General features: G+C 48.9%; 1 protein-coding gene across 14 annotated transcripts; it reads left to right on the top strand.

The window, feature by feature from the left end:
- The first annotated feature begins 8,361 nt into the window (after nt 1-8,361).
- On the top strand, nt 8,362-22,722 carry LOC122424042 (apolipoprotein L3-like). Of its 14 annotated transcripts, none has more exons than XM_043441671.1 (7): nt 8,362-8,475; nt 11,782-11,817; nt 13,029-13,127; nt 16,142-16,182; nt 16,362-16,468; nt 18,250-18,370; nt 21,061-22,722. In XM_043441671.1, the coding sequence occupies exons 5-7, from the start codon at nt 16,438-16,440 to the stop codon at nt 21,929-21,931; spliced, it is 1,023 nt and encodes a 340-aa protein (XP_043297606.1). In that variant the 5' UTR covers nt 8,362-8,475; nt 11,782-11,817; nt 13,029-13,127; nt 16,142-16,182; nt 16,362-16,437; the 3' UTR covers nt 21,932-22,722. The 14 variants fall into 14 exon arrangements, with proteins under 14 accessions (XP_043297606.1, XP_043297607.1, XP_043297605.1 ...); XM_043441672.1 differs by having other exon boundaries at nt 13,029-13,131; XM_043441675.1 differs by lacking the exon at nt 16,142-16,182 and adding an exon at nt 11,368-11,472 and having other exon boundaries at nt 8,410-8,475.
- The last annotated feature ends 246 nt before the right edge of the window (nt 22,723-22,968 follow it).

Genomic DNA, 22,968 nt, shown 5'->3' with positions numbered 1-22,968 from the left:
GCCGATTAACAGTGTTGTGATAGTTTCAGCTGAACTGCAAAGTGACTCAGCCATACACACACATGCGTGCATTTTCCCCCTAACTCCCCTCCCATCAGAAATCACTTCCTTTGGACTAAAGATGACCCTGGAGGCAGAATAAAGGGAGAGACAGGCAAACTAGCAATGAGAGGCCAGGTATACGAATGGGTTGAAAATGGGATAAAGTCAGAAAGTTAGGATTGTTGGGATCCAGAAGGAGCAGGGGCTCCTCTATCGCCCTCCAGAGGCTGTGATGTCCCAGCAAGAAGAGTCTTCCCCTGCTGGTTGTCTCTAGACCTCTCTTCCAATATCAACTCACTTTTAGCCCTAGCTGATGTGTCTTACTAAGGCAGTGACTTCTTTTGTTTGTTTGCTTTATTAAAGGATCATTGATTTACAATATTCTGTTAATTTCAGGTATACAGCAAAGTGATTCAATCATACAGGTATCTATGTATTTATCTGGGCTTCCCAGGTGGCGCTAGTGGTAAAGAATATGTCTGCTAAGCAAGAGTCACAGGTTTGATTCCTGGGTAGGGAATTTCCGTGGCGGAGGAAATGACACCCACTGCAACATTCTTGTCTGGAAATCCCATAGACAGTGGAGCCTGGCATGCTAAGGTCCATGGGTTGCAGAGAGTCAGACACGACAGAACATCTCAGCATGTGTATATCTATATTCTTTTTATTCTTTTCCATTATAGTTTCTTACAAGATATTGAATACTGTTCCTATGCTACTACAGTAGGCAGGCCCTTGTTTATCTGGTGTATATCTGATAATCCCATCTCTTAATTTATCTGTCCCCCCAAAACTTTGGTAAAAAGTTCACTTTCTATGTCTATGAGTCTGTTTCCATTCATTTGTTCACTTGTATTATTTTATGGATTCTACATATAAGTTAATATCACATCTTTGTCTTTGTCTGACTTACTTCACTCAGTATAGTAATCTCTAGATCCATACATATTGTTACAGATAATATTATTTCATTCTTCTTTATGGCTGAGTAGTATTCCATGGTATGTATAAGTGTACCACATTTGCTTTATTCATTAATCTGTCAACAGACATTTAGGTTAATATAATGTCTTGGCCGTTATGAATAGTACTGCTATGAACATCAGGGTACACGTATCTTTTCAAATTAGAGCTTTACTTTTTTCTAGATATATGCCCAGAACTGGGATTGCTAAATCATGTGGTAGCTCTATTTTTAATTGTTTAAGAAAACTCCATGTAGTCTTCTATGGCAGCTGCAATTTACATTCCCACCAACAGTGGAGGAGGGTTCCCTTTTCTCCACAGCCTCAGAGCATTGCAGATGTAGATGATGGCCCCTCTGATTGCTGTAGGGGAGATAACTTACTGTAGTGTGACTTGCATTTCTCTAATGATTAGTGATGTTGAGTATGTTTTCATGTCCCTGTGGCCATCTGTACGTCTGCATGGAGAATTGTCTATGTAGATCTTCAGGCAGTGACTCTGATGACAATGATGGTGATGACGCTGGTGACAGCAGTGGTGATGACAGCACAGTGGGGGGAACAGGTGACAAGTAGCTAGGTGCTCTTTGAGTCCACAGTGCACTGAGAGACCAGTGAAGTTTCCATGAAAATCCAAGTGTGGAGTAGGAACAGAGGTTGATTTAAAAAAAGAGAAAAAAGGATGAAGCAAGGAGGCAGAAACAAGCCAAGGAACTTTGCGGTGTGTGAGGAGATGAAACAGCCTGGGGCCAACAGACACGACTCTCTGACCCTCGCTGTCTTCTTCAGCTGGGGGTGAGGCTGGAGAAGATATTTCAGGTTGCTCTGCTTCCCTCCACCTTGTGTTCTATAGACTCTGGTTCAATAAATATAAGCTGATTCACTGAGGCTTCCTTGAGTTGACTGATGGGTTCACCTGGGCTCCAGATGCCTGACCTCCTTCTCCACGAGCCTGTCTCCCAGGATCTCAGGGAGCACGTCCTCCTTGGCTCCTCCTGCCTGCCTGTTGGGCTCCCATCCAATCATTTCCCTAAGCCCCTGGAGCCCTGCAGCCTCCGTGGGACGCACGGCGGAGCCCATGTCATCTAACTTGGGCTGAACACAGGGGTACTCCTCTTCCAGCCCTGGGGACAAGGATGGACACGGGCACCCAAGGGTGATTGAGAACAGAGGGCTTGTGTGCATTGTGAGAGAGGGTCAGTGATAAACAGAGGGGCAGAGAGAGACAGCACACACCTCACCCAGGCTGCCTTCATGTTTCCGCAGGACTCCTGCATGAACTTCCAGAACAGTCTTCTTGTGTTTACCTTGGGGGACTGACCTGCCTCACCTGTCTATTCCCCACACGGGACTAGAATGACTCTTTAGAATATTGATCTTAGCCCTACCTGCTTCCACTCCTCCATGGCTGCCCATGACTCTGAGCACAGACATTCAAAGCCTCCCTGCAGCCTAGCCTGCTGGAGCCGTGGGGGACCAAGGGAAGAGCTGGATGCCAGGCTCACTCCATCCCCAGGAGCAGGACTGAGGGGCTCGGGAAGTGGGCAGGAAGGAGCGAAAGTCCATCCAAGACCATATTCTGACCTGGTCACCCATCTGGTCTTGCACCTGCCAGGACCTTCTGAGGAGCCTTCTCGGGATGCCTCAGGCTCCTCCTCTGCAGGGAGGAGAGGGGAGCATCTGGGTGTTGCTCTCACACCCACGGGCCTGCTCCACGGGGCACTGACTCTGTGTTTCCATGTGTGGAGCATGTGAGCACCTAACAGGCTCCCACACCTGGAGCCCAGGGTAGGAAGCCAGAGACGCGGGACCTGGAAATGATCCCAGGATGTCTCCTAAGTCCCTCCCCATGTGCTGCAGAGCCTTCTCCACACTTTTGTCCAAACCTCCCTCAGAAGACTGTCCTCAGTGCCTCTGACTCCCTCTCAGCCCCGTTTTCCTGAGGCTCTGACCACTCTCATTCCTTCCTGAAGACGTCAACAGTCATGGCCATCGCCTGCCTGACCCTCAGACATGTGAGTTCATTCCTTCATCAGTCCTTCCTCAGTTCCTGGAGAATTCCCATCCTGCACAGACTTCTCTGGGCAGGTTTCAGGCACCGAGTACAGAGCCACTCAGTGTCCCCCCATCTCCCCTGAGCCTTAGAGCTGGACCCAATTGAGCTCACTGTGCAGCTGATCCAACTCCACGGTGACGCGTGTCAGGTGAGAGCCCTGTGGTTCTGAGCAACAGAGACTGAGTCTGGCTGAGTGAGCACAGAAGAGCGTGCACTGGGAGGGAAGAAGCCCAGGTCAGAGACTAGAAAGAAGTCCCCAACATGCACAGTTCAGGGAGGACAGGAAGCAGGACAGGTCCCCCTCCAGCATCCCACAATCTGGCCCCTGAGGTCCTGTGAGCAGGGGCTTAGGTCCAAACACCTGGAATCTCAGTGTCAAGTTCCCAGGAGACAGAATAACTTGGGCCTGGGGAAATATCCTTGGATTAATAGTTCAGGCTGAAGGATGAGGAAGATGAATGATTAACAGGGACCCAAACCCTGGGAAAAGTCTCAGGAAGAGAGGCTCCAGATTTAGTGCTTCCTGGATGCACACGTCCCTCTTCTCAGACCAACAGAAATGACTCTCCTCATGCTGTTCTGGGTCCAACCATCCCACACAGGACAGTAAGTCCCCATATACTTCCCCAGCTGGAGACAAACACGAATCATCTCCACCTGCTATGCGTTGCAGGGATGTCAGGGGTAAAGGGCCCCAGTTCAATGCTAGTGCTTCTCCTGCTCTGTTGGGCTCCTTTCTCAGTATTCTGCATGCATGTTATATATGTGCAGGCAACAAGGAGGTGCAGTAGAGACCCTGGGCTCCAGGAACATTGCTCCCCTGATACCAGTCTTCACTGGGATCCCACTCCCTATTCCTCTTTCCTGCGGGGAAATTCATGCCTGGGGAGCCTAGGCTGGGCCATCACTGTTCAGCACCGTCACCTGGGTCCTCATCAGGTCCTCACTGCCCCTCTGAGAGCAGGTGGTATCACCCCCATGGAGAACAGGAGGAAGCTGGGCCCAGGGACCAAGTGAATGGCTGAGGCCCCTGCCTGGGAAGGGCCATCCTGGGTGGGCCCTCTGGGTGCCTTGAGCCTCCTCCCTGATCCATGTTGAGCTGATTGGTCGGGAGAAGGCAGGGTGTCCTGTTCCAGGAGGAAGTGAAGCAAGCCTGTGGTGTTTCTGTAGCACAGTTCATCCTGGGCCCAGGGCAGTGTACCCAACCCCTGGGAGCCCAGACCTTGCAGCTGTCTGTCCCCACCTGCTGTCCTGTCCCACGTGGGTGAGACGGGCAGTGAGGTGTGCTGCACATGTGTGACCGACCCTAGGACCTGCGTGCCTCCAGGCAGAGCATCTGCTGACAGTTTCATGTGTCTCTCATGCTTTGGTCTGGGCATCATTCAGATCCTGCTCCCATCTCTCAACAATGCCTGGAAGTTCATATTAACTTGTTCTTTTCCAAAGGGTGCTGTCCTGGACCTCACACCGGTGATCATAGCTGAGTCTGGGCAGAGCCCTCCCTCCAAAGATAGGGGCATTGTTTTTGAAAGACAGCAGACGTGTTATTACCAACCATTCTTTAACCTGATACTTAAAGAAGCTGTATATTTCATTATGAAAACACTACAACTAACAGTTCAGATTCCGGAAATCAGGTAAAACCTGGAGAAGGAAAATAATTCCCCCAGTAAGATTATTGGACAGCTCCCTACAGTACAGATATGGTTTTAGAAGCAAACCTCAAAAATCTTGTAATTTCTTAGTATATACTTTAGTTCATCCCTATATTTTAAAAAGGTCTTTGCCTGGTGGCCAGACCCTAAAGAATCTGCCCGCAATGCGGGGGACCCGAGTTCATATCCCTTGGTTGGGAACACTTCCTGGAGAAGGGAATGGCAACCCACTCCAGTATTCTTGCCTGGAGAACTTCATGGACAGAGGAGTTTGGCAAGTTACAGTCCATGGCTTCACAACAACTTGAACAAAACACTTTGCAAATGTCTAAGTTTGCTCTTCCCATATTGTTGGAAGTTTAGGCTCTTGCAAATTCCTTCATTTTCAATAACACTGGAGTGAACATATTTTTGGTATGAAGATTTTTCCTCATCTTTGATGCTGTTTTTCTGGAGGTGGGCCCTGCAGATGACATTGTTGGGGTAAAGGGAATGAGCGCTTAAAGGCTCCCTGTGTTTGACCCATCCCCCCCCACCGCCACCTGCCCCTGGTGTCCCTGCAAGCTGACTTTGCCACCAAGAACTTGGCCAAGGCCACCAAGGAGCGCATGTTCCACTGGCTGGTCCTGTGCATCAACAAGGCTCTGGACAGGGCCAAGCGGCAGGGCGTCTCATTCATAGGGATCCTGGACATCGCTGGCTTCAAGATCTTTGATATGAACTTCTCTCCCTGGAGCCCTTCCTACCTCCCAAGCCTCTGGGGCTGCCTTTTCCAGACATCCCTGGATATCTGCAGGTGAGGGTTGGGGAATTGTCGGGAGTGTGGCACAGCCCCCTGGGTGAGGGCCACACCTGTAGGCATTGTTGACTTTGTTACTGCCAAAGTTATGGGCAGCAAATGGCAGAGCTGACTGCATACGACCTGGCACACAGCCTCCAGTGGCTGGATCCCAGGGCTTGGACCTAATTGAACAGGGGTGTCCTCAGCCTGTGGAGGTCCTGGCTTAGAGGAAAGCTGGTTCTCCTCTGCAAACTGTGTTGCCTGCACAGAGTGTCTAACAATTGGTTACATTCGGATACTGGGTTCCACCCAGTCTGGGCCCAGCCTCCTCATCAATGACAACTGTTGATGAGAGACTCGTCGTGTCACAGCACTGCTCCCAAGCCACTAGTGGCCCTTGTGTGCCATCCTGCACCTGGCCCCACTTTCTTGGCTTCCCCCGCTTCACTCCTTAGGTTCCTAAGTATGTTGAAGCCCCTCTTGACTTTAAACTACCTGTTTAAAGAAACACACTTTCTCTAATTACCTAGGGTAATGCTACCGAAGCCCCGATGTCCACTGTCACCCTAGTTAGAAATGCATGGGGACAGAGATGCCAGCAGGTAAGATCCCTTCAGGGCCCAGGTTCTGTGTTTCTCTGCAAGTCTGACTCCTTACCTGGATCTTGCTGGCCCCCACGTGCCCCCTTCCTGGCGTCCCTCCACCCACTTTCCCTGCACCAGGAGAAGTCTGCCCACAGAGCATCAAGACCAATCCAGGGCCTTGGCTTTTCTCCAGGACTGCGTGGTAGCTGGGGTGGCTTGTGGTCAGTGGCCAGATCTCCTCTCCAGATCAAGGCCCTGGAGCTCGAGAGCAATCTATACCGCATGGGCCAGAGCAAGGTCTTCTTTGGGCAGTCCTACTGGCCCACCTGGATGAGGAGCGGGACATGAAGATCACGGACGTCATCATCGGCTTCCAGGCCTGAAAAGGTGCTACCCGCCTGGGAAGTGAGTCCCGGGACGCCCACCACCAGCTCAGGGCCCCCAGCTGGCCTGTGGCGGAGGCCTGAGGAAGCGGGGCCTGAGCGCCCTCATGCAGGCAGGTGTCCCCCGGGGAGGCCCACGTGACTTTCCCGCCCCCCTTGCTTCCTGGATTTCTGCCTGAGGTTTAAAGTGAGCAGGCGGGAGGGGTGACTGCACTCTGATTTTCCCTGCAGGAAAAACCCCTGCCTCCCGCTGTCCTTCCCTGTGTCCCTTCTGTAGGGGTGACACCCAGAGCCGGCTGTCCCCAAGGACCCCGAGCCCGGGGCGGAGGCGCCCTGGTGTCCCGGCGGCTCCTGTGGGGGAGGGGCGGACTTGCGCAGGTCAGTGGGCGGGGCGGCTGCCCGTGTGCCCCTGATTCCTCTGTGTCTGGGCTCTGGGGCGTCTGTCCTGGCCCGAGCCCTGAGTCCTGGGAACAGGGTGTCAAGTGAATGTTTGCAGGACGTGAGCTGCTGACACTCTCCCACCAAACACAAGTCCCTGAGTTGCTGGAACAAAGCACCCACCTGTCCCCTCCTCTCAGCGCACTTACCTGCAAAACACAAGAGATACATAACAGTTGGCTTTAAGACCAAACTATGGTTGGCTATCCTAATGGAAAAGTCTTCTGTCCCTCCCTCAATCCTGGATGGTGGGGACCATAATGGCCCAGGGACACTTCCTGGGGTGAAGCAGCCCTGGGGGAAGGGCAGGAGGGCCTCCATGGGGCATCCAGGTCCACTGCAGTCACTTCTGCTTGAGGCAACCCGAGAAGTTCACCAGCAGTCCAGCTACAGGACTCTCAGACTGTGGGAACTTGATTCTCCATTTCTTCATCCGTGAAACGGAGCCCACACTCTTAGAGCTGGTGTGAGAGTTCAACAGGAAAGGCGTAGACCTTGCGAGCACAGTGCCTGGCACATGCTCAGACCCCCGTCTGCAGAGGCTCTTTGCTCAGGAACCAAAGAGGAGACAGGGCCAGCTCTCCATTGTAGACTTCTCTGAGTCACCAGGACACTGGTTTTCTGATAAAAGCCCTCCATTTGGAGAGAAAAATATCTGTTTTCAGGTGGAGATAAGCCGAGGTAGAAAAGCGCAGCGTGCTCTCAGCCCTTGCTACGAACTTCTGCATCCACCTAATGGCAGTGACCATCAAGGCCGGCCCTCCTCATGTGGACTAAAGGCAGTAGTTCCGTCCCTGCCAGCAGGGCTAAGTCTAGAGGGATCTGATCAGATGGGATGGGGGGAAGGGCATGGACAGAGTGGCTGAAGGGTGGCCTTAGGCCCCCCTTCCAGGTATCATGGGAGCAGAACAGGAAACAGTGGCTCTACAGGTGAGGTCACGGATGGCTTCTCAGCGGAGGTGATGCCAGGTTTGGGCTTTGCAGAAAGCATTTCTCCTGGTTGAATACAGCAGGTATCCCTGACAGAAGAACCTAGAAGTGTGAGCGAATCCTAGAAGCCACCTGGACGTGGCCCTCAGCAACAGAGTATGAACAGTATGCACTGAGGAACTGGTCTGCTCTAGGACTGCACCACATCCTAGAGGCATGAAGGTGAATGAGGCAGGCAGCCTGTGAGTGTGGGGTTTGGAGGGGTGAGAAGATGGAAATGAGGGTGGGGGAGAGTGATTTGCCAAAGGACTCACAGTGTGTGGGGTGACAGGTCTTCCTTCATGGAGTCTGAGACAGAGTGGACTGTGTCAAGAAGGTTGTGGAATGTCAGGACTGGGCTTCTTTCTCTAAAGGGGTCAGCTGGAGGTGGAAATAGTCCCAGGGCGGGGCCTGGTGAGCAGGGTGTTTGTTTGACTTGAACCACTCAGAAGTGAGGGTTTTGCTTTCAGTTTTGCTTCCCAGAGCATATCTGGGCCCAGAGGGTGTTTGAGGTCATTGCAGAGACACACAGCCAGCGGCTGCATCTGCACAGATGTGAACATCTGGATCTTGTTCACACTCAGCCAGAGGAGGACGCCTGGGTAGGCAGGGGGGAGGGACCCTGCCGTTCTCCCCGTCCTCTGGATGAATGTCTGAAAAAGCATGATGTCACTAGTTGACAGAAGGGAACTGGAAGCTCAGAGAGGTGAGGCCATGGCCGGGGCAGCAGGTGAAGCAGGGGCAGAGCCTGGAGGTGGAGGCAGGTGTGTCTGAGGGCTTCCTCCCAGCCGAGGGCCCCTGAACATAGCAGAGGGAGGGCGGCACCCATCCCGATGGGCTCACTCAGGACGTGGACCCCTGAGACGTGAGCGGTGAGCCCAGGAGGAAGGTGGGTGTTGGGGGTGCTCAGTACTTTAGGAAACTGGAGGAAGCAGAAGGGTGGAGGAGGACAGGGGAGTCAAAGCCTCTCTCCTATGACCTGGCCACCATGAAGCTGCCCCCAGGGTACTGGCTGGGGCTGATGGGGGAAAGGGTATTTCTTTTCAGTTACAAGGAATCAAGGTTTGTTGAAAAACCCTGCCTCTGAGTGGAGGCTCAGTGCCAGGCCCTGGGGGAGCCTGCGGCCTGAAAAGAGACAGGAAACCAACCAGGGAGTCAAAAGGCGTTGGCTTCCTGTGTTCGCCGGGCCCTCTGCTCAGGCTGTGGGTGATGGGAGGTCCTGTGGGGAAGATGGCCCTGCTGGAAGAAGTGAGAAGGGCTCACTGCACAAGGCCCACATGCAGTCCCAGTGTGGGAATATTAAGATAAAAATCCAAACTCTACAGACATCAGTATAACAGGAGGGGCATGAGCTTAGATCTATGTTTTATACCAGCAGAGACAACCCTAGAAACTTAGTGTTGTTAAAACCACATTCCCACCCCTCCTTCCTACCCATGTCCAAAGGCCTGGTCTTGGCCTCCTCTCTGCCCACAGAGAGCTGTGTGATCCAGGGCAAGCTACCTCCTGGGGAACTGGTTGCTCTATTCTATTACTAAGGTTTTAAAAGCTGATTTCTATTTTTCCCTGTGGGTGCAGATGTTTTTTCTAACCTGGTTTACGGTGTCCTTGGCAATTTTAATTTCCAAGAGTCCAGTAGGTCAGAATTTCCTTTATATCTTGTGAAATGTGTGTATTTAGAAAGGTTTCCTCAAATCAATGTTATTTTTAATGCTTCCTTCAGTCCCTTCAGTTTTTTCTCTCTGGTTTACATTGGATACTTTTGAATGATTGATTGATTAGGATCTTTAGTTTCTTCTCCACCTCTTCTCCATTCTCTTCCTCTTTGTCCCCCTTCTACCCTCCCTCCCTTTCTAACTTTCACAGGGCGACCTGGGCTTGTGCTGCGTCACTGAGAAGCTGGTTGTTTCATGTCCCCAGAAGGGGTCCCACCCCTCATATTTTGGCCAGGCTATGCCCAGGAGGGCGGACGGTGCCCAGAGGTCCTGGATAGGAGGAGCAGCAGAGAACAGACAGGGCCCCTGATGATGTGGGTAGGGTTCTCAGACCTGGGGAAACTGAGCAATAAGAGAACCATGACCAGGAAAGTGTGACCTTCAAGAGGAGCTGGAGAGGAACTGGGAGAAGGTGGCAGGGGGAGGCTAGGAGCTGGGCCTCCAGGGACAAGTAACCGGTCACATAGTGAGGCCAGTGGGGAAACACGTTTCATGGGGAGGGGCAGCCTGTGCCAAGTGAGGAGTCAGAGTCCTGCAGCAGGCCCTGTGGAGACAGACAGTGTGAGGAAGACAGGAGCTGGGGCAGTCGGGAGGGTCTGGGTGCTGGACTAGGGACTTTCTTAATGCCCCTTTCCCTTCCCAGGGAGCATGACTTCAGGCACATGAGGGAGATTGTTGGGGAGAATCTGTCTGCCCATGAGGAGGGGAGGGATGCATGACTGGCCATGCAGCTGGGCAGGGACAGGCTTCTCTGGAGTCCTCTCCTCTCCCACCAACAGCCTTTCCAGAAAAGGACCAATCAGAACTAACAGAGGAGGATGCCCTGGACGGAATCAAGCAGAGGAAGCACTGACCAAGTCCACACCCAGCTGAGGCCCCAGACAAGGGTCAGGACCAGGCCAAGAATGGGAGGGAAGGACAGAAGGATGAGTCCAGTGTTCGACGCATTTACAATTGTTTGTCATCATCCAGGAGCCGGCCCTTCTGCCTGATCCCTCCTCTTCTTTCTGACTTGACTCTCTTCTCATGTTTCATGATTTCAATAGGCTGACCTGGCTCCTCGGATCTTCCACCTTCTGGACAGAGAAGGAGGCAGGGGGCCGGCCAGTTCTCCTCCCCATCCTCTTGGAAGAGGGCAGGCCTTTGTGAATTCTCTCCCATCCACATGACACTGCCCCCACCCTCGCCACCAGGCACACTTCCTAAACACAAGCTGATGGTCACTCTTCCTGAGGGAGAGCTGTGGGCATCGCAGAGGAAGGGGTAGAAAGAAAGATTCTAGGAGTAGAGCTTAGGTAAGGGGATTGGGGGGAAGCTCTAATGAAATGGGGTGCTCTAGATTGGGTGCTGCAGAGAATGGGGGGCAGCACTACCACGGGGTCTCTGTTACTCCATCAGTGGAGAGGGGAGACCAGAGCGAGGATAAAGCTGTAATGGGTAAAGAAGGAGCAGTCGTGCTTTTCAGCCAAGGGAGGGGGCGAGGTGTGGGTGAGGGCGCAGTGATGGGTGTTTGCTGTCTCCTCACTCCTGCTCTCAGGGTGACCTTGTGTGAGGCTGGATTTCTGTGAGAGCCTTTGCATCCAACAGGAGAAGAGCATCGCCCTGTTGTGACACCAGGTCAGACTCGGGATGTCAGGGGTTCTTTCTTTCTCAATCCTTTATAAACATTCACGTAAATAAACAGAGAGGAATATACCCATAGACATCAAGACTCCTCTTATTATTAAATTCAATTAACACAGAATATTCCTATCACATTCACTCTTCTTTGCACCATAGAGACAAAAGAAAGGCACCCGCTCAGATGTGACCAGCTCTTCACAGCCTCATGGATGCAGCCCTCCCAGCTCCTCTGTCCATGGACTTCCCAGCAAGAGTCCTGGAGTGGGCAACCATTTCTTTCTCCAGGGGATCCTCCCTGCCCAGGGATCGATCCCATCTCTCTTTCGCCTTGCGTCCCCTGCATAACCACTAGCATTCTTTTTAACTTTTATCTTTCTCTTTCTGACCACACTTTTCTAAAGTCCTCTCATTTGAATATTATCATGAACTCATGGCCTTTCACAAACTCAGCCTGTCTAAATGAAACGTATTCATAGCAATCATTATCTTTTATTATTATTATTATTATATGTGGATGCCCCCTTATGACCGCTTCTCTGATCATCTTCAAGAGCATCCTTGCCTTTGCAGGAGCAGAGATGCTGGCCTGTGGGATTCACCTCCCCGGTAAGGGGTCTTCCTTCCTTTGAGGGGACGGAAGCCCTTGGGTGCACATGTGGGTGGGCAAGATGCTGCTGGACAATATCTGCTTACAGTCCACTCATGCTTTTCAGTCAAGCATGTTCACTCTCAGTGTTATTGTTTAACTCTGTTTTCATGCCTACTTTACTAGAGAACTAGGTTATTTTGGGGGGCTCCAAAATCACTGCAGATGATGATTGCAGCCATGAAATTAAAGGATGTTTATTCCTTGGAAGGAAAGTTATGACCAACCTAGATAGCATATTAAAAAGCAGAGACATTACTTTACTAACAGAGGTCCATCTAGGCAAGGCTATGGTTTTTCCACTGGTCATGTATGGACGTAGAATTGGACTGTGAAGAAAGCTGAGCACCGAAAAATTGATGCTTTTGGACTGTGGTGTTGGAGAAGACTCTTCAGAGTCCCTTGGACTGTAAGGAGATCCAACCGGTCCATCCTAGAGGAGATCACTCCTGGGTGTTCATTGGAAGGACTGACGCTGAAGCTGAAACTCCATAACTTTGGCCACCTCTTGCGAAGAGTTGACTCATTGGAAAAGACCCTGATGCTGGGAGGGATTGGGGGCAGGAGGAGAAGGGGAGGACAGAGGATGAGATGGCTGGATGGCATCACCAACTCGATGGACATGAGTTTGAGTAAACTCCAGGAGTTTGTGATGGACAGGGAGGCCTGGCATGCTGTAATTCGTGGGGTCACAAAGAGCCAGACACAACTGAGCGACTGAACTGACTGAATGAGTTTCATCAACACAAACATGTGTCCTACACTGACAGTTGTCACAGCAGGAGCCACATACTTCTTGTTGGCATTTAATTCAGCTGCTTCCATCACCTTTAAGGTGGTGGCACTAGAAATCACCCCAATCTTGGAGGTTATTGACTACTATAAAAAGTGACATCTGTCATCTTAGAGGTAAAACAATCCAGTCCTACGAGCATATGGTTAAGACAGATCAATTTGTACACAGGGTTCTGCTCATTCCTTCCAAGGAAAAGCTTCTTCTTTAGATAGTTAATCAATCTCTTTAAATGATATTACTGCTTTGGGAAGTGAAATAGTGTGAGAATGTGTGCGCAGGAGACAGGAACCTGGATTTGGATTCTGGCTCTAGCACTAGCTGGGTGCTTAGAGGAAATTACTTAACCTCTCTGAGTGTCAGTTTCCTTTCTTATAGGATCATTGTGAGCACTAAAAGGAAGTGAATTCATACCAAGCAATTGGGAAGGTGGCTGGTGCAAAGTGGGAAGTCATCAACCACAATCACTAATAAGTAGTAGGCATTGCATTTTGCTTTTTCTTGACTTAAATTTGATACTATTTATTTATTTTTATTAGGAAAAATAAGGATTTCATTTATTTCTATACTTTCTATTATACCTGTCCCCTTCTTCTTCTTATATCATTATTCCACTAATTGTATATCCTCTGTTAGGAAGCTTTGCACTTGTAAGCACTTTATTTACATCTTTGCTTCCTATGCTCTCGACTGGACTTACTATTTCTTGATTCCCAGCTTTGTAAACTGAGATATTAATCCTCCTCCTCCCTTCAGTGCTTTGGCTCCCAAGTTCTAGAAGTGTATTTCGATTTTTAAATTAACAAGTACATTTTCTTCACATATTTAAATACTCTGTTTAATTTAAAAGATAAAGGTTATTCTATAATGACTATAAATGAAAGAAAACTAAGATTTTTGAATCACTATATTATACCTCTGTGAGTTGTATCATATTATATATGTTAATATTATTTCAGTTTTAAAATAGTCTCCAAAGGACTTGGACATAGATATATTTACCTTAGGATTTTTTTTAAAATCACACAAAAGAGTTTACATTTTTTGTGATATTGTAATACATTTTTAAGAGCTAACGTGTACCATATAACTGCACATGCTTCTCAGCTGTTCAGTTCAATTCAGTCATTCAGTCGTGTCCGACTCTGTGACCCCATGAACTGCAGCACACTAGGAGTCCCTGTCCATCACCAACTCCTGGAGCCTAACCCAAACTCATGTCCATTGAGTCGGTGATGCCATCCAACCATTTCATCTTCTGTCGCCCCCTTCTCCTCCTGTGCTTTACTTTTCCCTGATGTTTTTCACTGTCTTCATCTTCACCCCTTGCACTGTTTCTCTTCAACATTTCCTCCATTTCTTTCCAACTGTGCCTCATGTGATATCGAGTCCCTTGTCCCCACAGACTCTGGACTTCTTATCCCATTCTGGACTGGTTTCTCTCTAGGTCTGCTGCACGCCCAGCTGGGATCCATGGATTCCCTTCCCACTGGATTGATGTTCCTGATTCCTTGATCCCACGTCTGTCTCTCTCATGGGTATCCTTTACCTTCCTTCAAAATTAAACAAAGATGTAATCTATTTTTTTTCCTGCATCTCATTGTCAAGTAACCTTCTAAAAGTCTGGTGAAGAGTGAAGGATGCTGTGAATATGGGATGGAATGTGGGGTTGATGAGCTTGTCCCCTGCTCTCCCCTCAGATTCCCTCTCATCTTGCTCCCTCTCTGAGGCTCTGCCGAGAAGACCATTCTTCTCTCCTGTGAACAAAGTCCCTGTTTCTACATCTCTACTGCACTCCTCTTTATTCATCTATCACTTTTCCGTTCAGTGAGTCTTCAAATATTTGTTAAACACTCTGGTCTCCTATTGTTCCCATGCTTGTTTTTATTAGCAGCAGAGGGAGGAGAGGCAGGCTATGGGTTCTTGACCCAGTGAGTGGGGTCAAACCAGTGTACCAAAGGCAAGACTTCTGAACTTAGGTAAGTCAGGTAACACCTATGTGTCAGCTTCCTTATTTGTAAATGAGGATACAATGGTACACATCTCAAAAGCTAATGGAATAACATATGAGGTACCATTGGTAAAGTTTCGGAGGCGACACCAATGCAGAGCAACAATCACAAACACAAGTTGCTCTTATCTGTGAAAGTGAAAGTTGCTCAGTCATGTCTGACTCTTTGTGATCCCTTGGATTACATAGTACATGGAGTTCTCCAGTCCAGAATACTGGAGTGGGTAGCCGTTCCCTTCCCCAGGGGATCTCCCACCCCAGGAATTGAACCCACGTCTCCTGATTTGCAGGTGGATTCTGTACCCATTAAGCCACAAGGGAATCCCAAGTGAAGATGTTTCCACTCGATTTTGAACTGAGCACTTTTGCGTGTTAGGTGAATGCGATAAGCACTACACTATGGAAACCACACACTCTTATCAGTAGAGGGTATTATACCAATATATACATTTACCATCATTTCAGTCAAGTCTCAGAGGAGTAGTTCACAGATGCTCTTTTGCTTTCTTAAAAATTTTAGCTAAATGTCATCAACACTAACTTTCTTTCCTCATCTTCCATGGCAAGACAATCACATGCAGAACCAAAATAAATTATTTAATGATAAAGATATGATCTTTTTTTTAAAGAAAGACCACTGAGAATGCATATATCTGAAAGGATGAACACCCTCATATACTATAACTGTGAACATAAATTGCTACAGTTTCTTTGCATAGCACTTGGCTCTAGATATGGAAATTTGTTAGGTGTTGATGCCATCTGATCTTAATTCTACTTCTAGATATAGCTTAAGGATACAGTCTCACATGTAGGTGAGGTTTTATACAAGTTGAATATTCTTTGCACTATTATTTACATAAAGGATTAGAAGCTACATCAAATCCAATATTCAGGAGGGAAAAGCAAGGAGGAAAGAAAACCTGCAGGTGTTCTCAGCCACTCAGAGCAGGGAGACAGGAATTGGGGCAGGGCTGGTGGGACTCCAGGCCCTTGGGGGAAGAAAGGCTCTTGCAGAAGCAAGGAGGACCTGGGCTGTGGGAGCTGTATCACCAGGAACTTTATCAAGGAGAGACTTGAGCACAGGGAGCTCATCATTTTGGAATGAAAAGAGTCATTTACCAATTAACATATATCCACAAATAAATATTTTTGTATAATAGAGGGAGTAGAGCATAGTCATGACAAATGTGTGATTTGCATCAGAAAGACTCGGGTTCCAGTCCAGACTTTGGCACCAGCATGAAAACTTGGACTGAGCTAAGTTTATGTGAGCTTCAGGAGCCTGCAAGTCAAGGACACTGGATCAATATTATCATTAATATTAGTTATTACCAATTTGAAAACACAGGTGTCCCAACCTCACTTCATTTCCAGAGTATCACCTCCTATATGTTCTTCTAGTCTCTGGTTTGATCGTTCCTGTAACTTCACAGATGCCTGTCTCCTGTCTGATAAACTTCTCCTTGTGCCCCAACAGGAGAGCAGGACTCTGACGTGGCTTGGAAGGAGCTGTAGGAGGTAAATGACATAGCTGAACTAACAACCAGTGAGCCCAGGAGACAGAACCACACTGCACTAAGTCCCTGGAGGCACTGGTGGCCGTCCAAGGGGAACCTGCCAGATAACTTGTGCCTCGCTGCTCCCTGAAGCCACTGCACCCTCACAGTGGAGCTCACAGTCTGTTTTCTCTTCCTCAGGGGTGAGGTCACACTGCTTCCAGCCTGACGCAGACAAGGAGTTGAAGAGAGGTCACTGGGAGCCCCTGCTTCCACCATGAGCTCAGAAAACTTCGGACACTGCTCAGGTAGTCAGCTGCCTCTTCTCTGGAAAGTTCCTACTTGTGCCCCAGAATTGAGGGTGGTGTTTCCAGGCTGGGTTAAACTCCAGAGTAATCAAGAACCACAAAGAGGATGGATAGGCATCCTTGAGCTTCCAAGAGAGACCAGGAGATTCCCCTCACCCTGGGGTCTGCCCACAGCCTCCTTCCTGGCCCTCTCCTCAGGATCCATGACCAAGGTGCTGACTTTCTGCCTCTCCCATCATCCAGCAAGTGACTCAGAACAGAGGCCAGGAGAGCACACATGGAGAATGGACAGCAGATGGGAGTCCCCAAGGCAAGGCAGGCCTGGGAGAGGAGGTCCTCCAGCATCACTGGAGCTTCTGCTCTCTCTCTTGGCTCTAGCCTCCTGCTGCTCCCAGAACCTGAGGTATCACCACAGAAGCTGTTTCCTCCAGCTCTTGCTCAGCCACCAGCCCAGCCACTCTGTGAGGGTCAGTGGACCCTGCACTGAACCCTAGTCTGGCCTTTCCTGCCTCCCAGCTAGAGGGGAGGGGCAATGGGGATCACATCTGGCTCCACCCCTCCTCCACCTGGTTGATCCCCTCCCCTGCCTATCCTAGAGTCTGTGGTCAGAAGCAGGAATCCTCTCACATGGTAGTTTTACTCAATGGCATGTGGTCTTAAAGTCTTTTTTAAAATTAGGTAACACGAGTTTGTAATGTTTTCCAAGTTTCATGTGTACAACATTATATTTCTACTTCTATATACACAACTGCATGCTCACCACCAAAAATGAGTTGCAAAGAATCCCCATTGTGTGCTATAGAGTAGAATGAACAAACCACAGGAGTTTTAAATGTAAGGAGGATTCAATGTCATGTACAACAAATGTCTGATACTTGACCTTGGATTCAACCTCAGAGCTTTCAGGTCTGTGGCCTTCGGCTGTCCATTCTCCTGTCTGAGTTTCACTCAGTTTCACTCAGTTTCACTGAGTTCCTCTTCTGTGAAATAAGAACAATGCCTCTTTGTGTGGATTTACTAAGAAACACATTTTATATCAAGTCCCAGCCCCACATATATATATAGCCTGGCCACCAATATCTTACCTGCAATTCCATAACTCCAGATCTCTGAAATCAGACAGGGATTTTGATAACTCTTTGAGGATAATTACCCTGCAGTGATCTGAGGCTATTTATAGTCATTACATTCTTTATCGCATTTAACATGAGTATTCAATTGTTTCACTGCCCAAACATGAAAGGATTCATTTATAGGGTGCTGTAAGTCTATTCTAGAAGTGATAAATAACAAACCACACTTGCTCTTTCTTCTCTTTGTGTGTGTGTGTTCAATTGCTCAATCATGTCCATCGCTTTGGAACCACATGGACTGCAGCCTGCAAGCCTCCTCTATCCATGGGATTCTCCAAACAAGAATATTCAGTGGCTTGCCATGCCCCGCTTCAAGGGTTCTTCCTGACACAGGAATCAAACCGCATCTCTTACATCTCCCGCATTGGTGGGCAGGTTCCTTACCAGTAGAACTCCTTCGGAATCCCACATAGGACCTCATTTCACCTAACCTCCTTACAAGCCCTATTTCAAAAAGGTCACCAGGTGGTTAACTCTTCAACAAAAATTGGGGGGTGGGGGGACAGTCCATCCATAACCCTGGGGGATCTCACCAAGAGCACCACAGGTGACTGCTGCTAGCAAGATGAATTTTAACTACTTTATACTCAATAACGTTTATGTTCCACCACAAATTCTTCTAATCTTATTCCCTTGTCTTTCATCTAGATATTGAGATCTTTTTGGAGGAGGTCATTGAATGTCTCTGGGACAAACTCAGCAGAGAGCAACTAGGACTCCTACTGAATGAACTCCTGAAGAGACTTAAGACTGAGGACAGATTGTCCAGGTAACCTGCACAGGTGCCCCAGGAAGGTCACCCATGTCCCCCAGCACCAGGCTAGCTTCCTCCTGGCAGGCACACCTCCTCCAGGAAGGACCCTATTGTTGGGGTCAAGGATGTTCCTTCTCAAGATCCCATCAGGAATGTTTCCTCCATGTCATTTGCTGACAGTGCATCATCTGAGGTTGAGAAGAGATGAAACCTGCGAGGAAGGCACAGGTTATGTGACCTTGGAAAAGTTACTGAACTACTCTTTGCTTTAGTTTCTTCATCTTTTCATTTTTATTGTGAGGACACTGAGATCATGTATGTAAAGTGCTTCCCATAATGCTTGACACAGAGTAAGTACTCAGTCAATACAAACACTTCAAAAATTGTTGGGAAGAGACAGGGCTCAAGGGTCTTCTTTCTGGTGATGAGAACCAAGCAGAATGTCCTTTGGGACAAGTTAGAAAATCCTCACACCACCATTTGTGTCCTGGGCTTCTGCCTGCAGTCTTTCTATTCCCCATGTTAGGAACTGTACCAACCCTGCAGGATTCTGCTGGCCCATAAGGCAAAGAGGCTAAAGAGGAACTGGAGGAGTCTGTGGGATCCTGGATCTAGCCCTGCCCAACTCCTGGGCCTGTGGGTTTAAGACTTTGAATCTCAGATCTGTCCTGTGTCCATTGGGAATAGCAATTCAATCTGATAGATTATGGTGATGGCCTCAGAGTGAACCGCAGGGTCACAGGTTGGGAAGCAAGTGCAATCATCTCGTCCAAAGGACCAGGGAGGCCTGGACCAGGGTCAAACTCAGGGGTCAGGGTGAAGCAGAGGATCCAGTTTGGAAGACTTGTATGGAGGCTTGGGCAGCAGGACCAGGACTAGAGTGAGGAGAGTGGGCCTTAAGGACACAAAACTGAGAGGACTGACCCTAGCAGAGGTCGCCTGAGAGGGAGGGGGGCACATTTCTTCCCTCTCTGATGGGATCCTCTCATGCTTGGCTAGAGGGTCCTGGGTGACTGTGTCTGCACACTCTGCAGACTGTGTCTGCTACTCTGTGAGTAGCAAGGGACCTGGCTGCTCACACCATCCGGGACCATCTTCTAAGCTACGTGGAGTCCACCTAACAGTGGAAGGCCATGCTCAGTGAGCCCTCCAGAGTCACAGTGAGTGGCTGCGACTGTGTGTCATTAGAGGGATTCCTAGGAGCTTCACACATCCTCACCCAAGAGGAAATGCTTCCTCCACCAGATGTGCAAGTGCAGGTTCCTGAGGCTCAGCCATTCAGATGGGTGTTTCCTCAAGTCCCTTGAATCTTTAGAGGTTCCACAAAGTTGCACATGGCCTGGGCTGCAGGCAGGTGGAGCTGTCGCCAGGTAAATTGTGAGTTAGATAGGTGACCCCTGAGCCATTGAGGGTGCTGGGTGACATTTCAGTGAGGTGAGCTGGAGAGTCCAAGGGAAACAAGGGCTCATAGCACATCTCCTGCTTTCCTGTCAGCTGGGGCAGTGGGTGGTCCCAGCGACCTTCTGCTGAGAAGGTCAAGGGCACAATGCTTAGAAGACAGCAGATGGCAGACCAAATGATTATAAGGTGCCTTCGAGCTCTGACTTTTGGGGTTTAAAAAATTATAAGTCATAGAGACAGCCAATCTACAAAGTATAAGGGCACAGTGCCCAGGACTGCCCTTACTTTGACTTCAGTGGCAAATTTAGGGGATCCCCAAAACAACTCTCAGGTTCAAGAATTCCCTATAGAATGGACAGGACTCACTGAAAGCTTCATGATCCCAGCTACAGTTTACTACAGGGAAGGAGAAAAGTGCCCACCAGTCAGAGGGCAGAGTCTGGGCAGGTTTCACAGACAAAGCTCCCATTGTCCTCAGGACACGTTACTGACCTGCATTCAGTGTGTGACAAGATGCACGGAGTACTGCCCATTAGGGATTCTGACCTTGCTTAAAAGCCAAGTTACCCTGACCTGTCATCTCCAGCCCCTCCTGGAAGTCACACTCGTGCCCTAGTGTCCAGCTCTACGAGATGCAGAACTGACACCATGAGACCCACAGACCTTGGGTCACTCGTCAGCTTGTCAGACTGATGCATAGCCAAAGGCCCAGGCAGGCAAGGACATGCTTATCAGTCGGAATTCTACGGGCTTAGGGACCACTTCCCGGTAGCCAAGGGCAAAGACCAGGGAGACTTCTCACTACACACCGAGGCCCTCAAATGAAGGTTTTCTCCTCCAGTGCTACGTGTCTTTATATATCTGTGGAGTTCCCACTCCAAAAACTCTTTTGAAGTGATGGTGTTGACCCACCTGTGAGACTTCTTCACCACATAACTTTTCTCTGGCTGAGCCATATGGCCTGGGGATCCTCATTCACCAACCAGGGATTGAGTCAAGGCCAGCAGTGGGAGTGGAGAGTTGTAACCTATGGACCACCTGGGAATTCTCTCAAATATCTCTCTTAAGTTTGCCAGTATCCTAAGGTGACTTTTGCTTACCTATGCCAAGTTTAGCTATGTCAAGATGCAGCATCTATAAAGTATGAAACATGTTTAAGGTTGAAAGAGGACATTTTACATTTATAAAATTCTTTTCTAATTGATTATAGCAACATATCTGTATTTATGCAGAATAGGTATTATGCAGCCAATTTTACAGGCAAGCAAACTGCCTTTCTAATCCCTTGACCTTCATTGTTACAGGGAAGACGCGGATGAACTACACAAATATCTGAAGGAATTGAAAAGAGCCTTGGTTGAGGAGGACCAGGAAAGACTCACCAAAGAGGAACTGGACAGGAGGAGGTTTCTGATTAAGTTTCCTCAGGTGAAACGGCAGCTGGAGGAGTTCATAGGCAAGTTCCATAAGCTCGCAGACAAGGTTGACAAGGTGCATAAGGGATGTACCATCTCCAACGTGATGACCCACAGCACCGGTGCTGTGTCTAGTATTCTGACCATTGTTGGCCTGGCTCTGGCACCCGTGACAGCGGGGGCCAGTGTGGTGCTCTTGGCCACTGGGATAGGGCTGGGAGCAGCAGCGGCTGTGACCGGTGTGTCCACCAGTATCATCGAACATGTGAAGAGGTCATCAGCAGAAACCGAAGCCAGTCGTATGATGTCAAGTGTCGTCAAGAAATGGAAGGTTCTTCTAGAGGTACTCAAGAGCAACCCCCACATTGTTGAGACAACAGAGGAAATCACAGAAATTGTACAATGCATTGAAATGAAAATCTGTACCCTGGAGACAGGCAAAGACAACTCTGGCTCTGCAGCCAGTGCAAACAATTACATGAGTGCTGGGAGGATCTCAGTCCCAGCTATCGAGCAGATACAGGCAGGTTTCAAAGCCACAGCTTCAACAATAACCAAAGGAGCCCGGATCATGGGTTTGGCCACTGCAGGGGTCTTCCTTCTGGTGGATGTGGCCTTCCTGGTGAGGGAGTCAAAGCACTTGCACAATGGTGCCAAGACAGTAACAGCTAAAAGTCTGAGGGATCAGGCACGGGATTTTGAGAAGAAGTTGGAGGAGCTTACCCAGATCTATGAGAGTCTGCAGGAGGCCGTGATTTAGCCATTCCCAGAGCAGTGCGGGGTCCAGGGACACATAAGGGGCTAACGTGCAGAGGTATCTTGTTAAAGGGAAAGAGGGAGGCCACATTAATGAAGCTGGGGGTTAGGAATTTGGCATTTCTGTGGTTGAGCACAGCAGTGCAGGGATGGATGTAGGTGATGGATGAGGAGAGAGAAGGAAGGGGCCTGAAGCCTAGATTAAGGGAGGAGGGGGCACGAGAGAATGAGAGGCAGGGAGAAACCACTTTTTTTTCATACTAAGAACATTTTATTTTGTGTTGGAATATAGCCGATTAACAGTGTTGTGATAGTTTCAGGTGAACTGCAAAGCGACTCAGTCATACACGTACATGCATCCATTTCCCCCCAAATTCTGCTCCCATCAGAAACCACTTACTTTGGACTATTGATAACCCTGGAGGCAGAATAAAGGGAGAGGCAGGCGAACTAGGTATGAGAGGCCAGGTATACGAATGGGTTGACAATGGGAGAAAGTCAGAGAGTTAGGATTGTTGGGATCCAGAAGGAGCAGGGGCTCCTCTATCGCCCTCCCCAGGCTGTGATGTTCCAGCAAGAAGAGTCTTCCCCTGCTGGTGGTCTCTGGACCTTTCCTCCAACATCAACTCACCTTTGGCCTTAGCTGATGTATCTTACTTAGGCAGTGACTTATTTTGTTTGTTTGTTTTATTGAAGGATAATTGATTTAAAATATTCTGTTAATTCCAGGTATACAGCAAAGTGATTCCATCATACAGGTATCTATGTATTTATCTGGGCTTCCCAGGTGGTAAAGAATGTGTCTGTTAAGCAGAGACACAGGTTTGATTCCTGGGTAGAGAAGATTCCCTGGAGTAGGAAATGACACCCCATTCCAATATTCTTGTTTGGAAAATCCCATAGACAGTGGGGCCTGGCATGCTACAGTCCATGGGGTTGCAAAGAGTCAGACACAACAGAACATCTGAGCATGTGTATATCTATATTCTTTTTTATTCATTTCCATTATAGTTTACTACAAGATATTGAATACTGTTCCTA

This window comes from Cervus canadensis, chromosome 21 (assembly GCF_019320065.1).
Source record: "Cervus canadensis isolate Bull #8, Minnesota chromosome 21, ASM1932006v1, whole genome shotgun sequence".
NCBI classification, from domain to species: Eukaryota; Metazoa; Chordata; class Mammalia; order Artiodactyla; family Cervidae; genus Cervus; species Cervus canadensis.
The sequence above is the reverse complement of the archived record's forward strand: the minus strand, read 5'-3'. Positions and strand labels throughout refer to the sequence as shown.

Coding starts and splice junctions, on each gene's coding strand:
- LOC122424042 (XM_043441670.1), top strand. CDS start 16,438: ATGAGCTCAGAAAACTTCGGACACTGCTCAG. Junction 16,469..18,249: donor AAACTTCGGACACTGCTCAG/GTAGTCAGCTGC, acceptor TCTTTCATCTAG/ATATTGAGATCTTTTTGGAG. Junction 18,371..21,060: donor ACTGAGGACAGATTGTCCAG/GTAACCTGCACA, acceptor TCATTGTTACAG/GGAAGACGCGGATGAACTAC.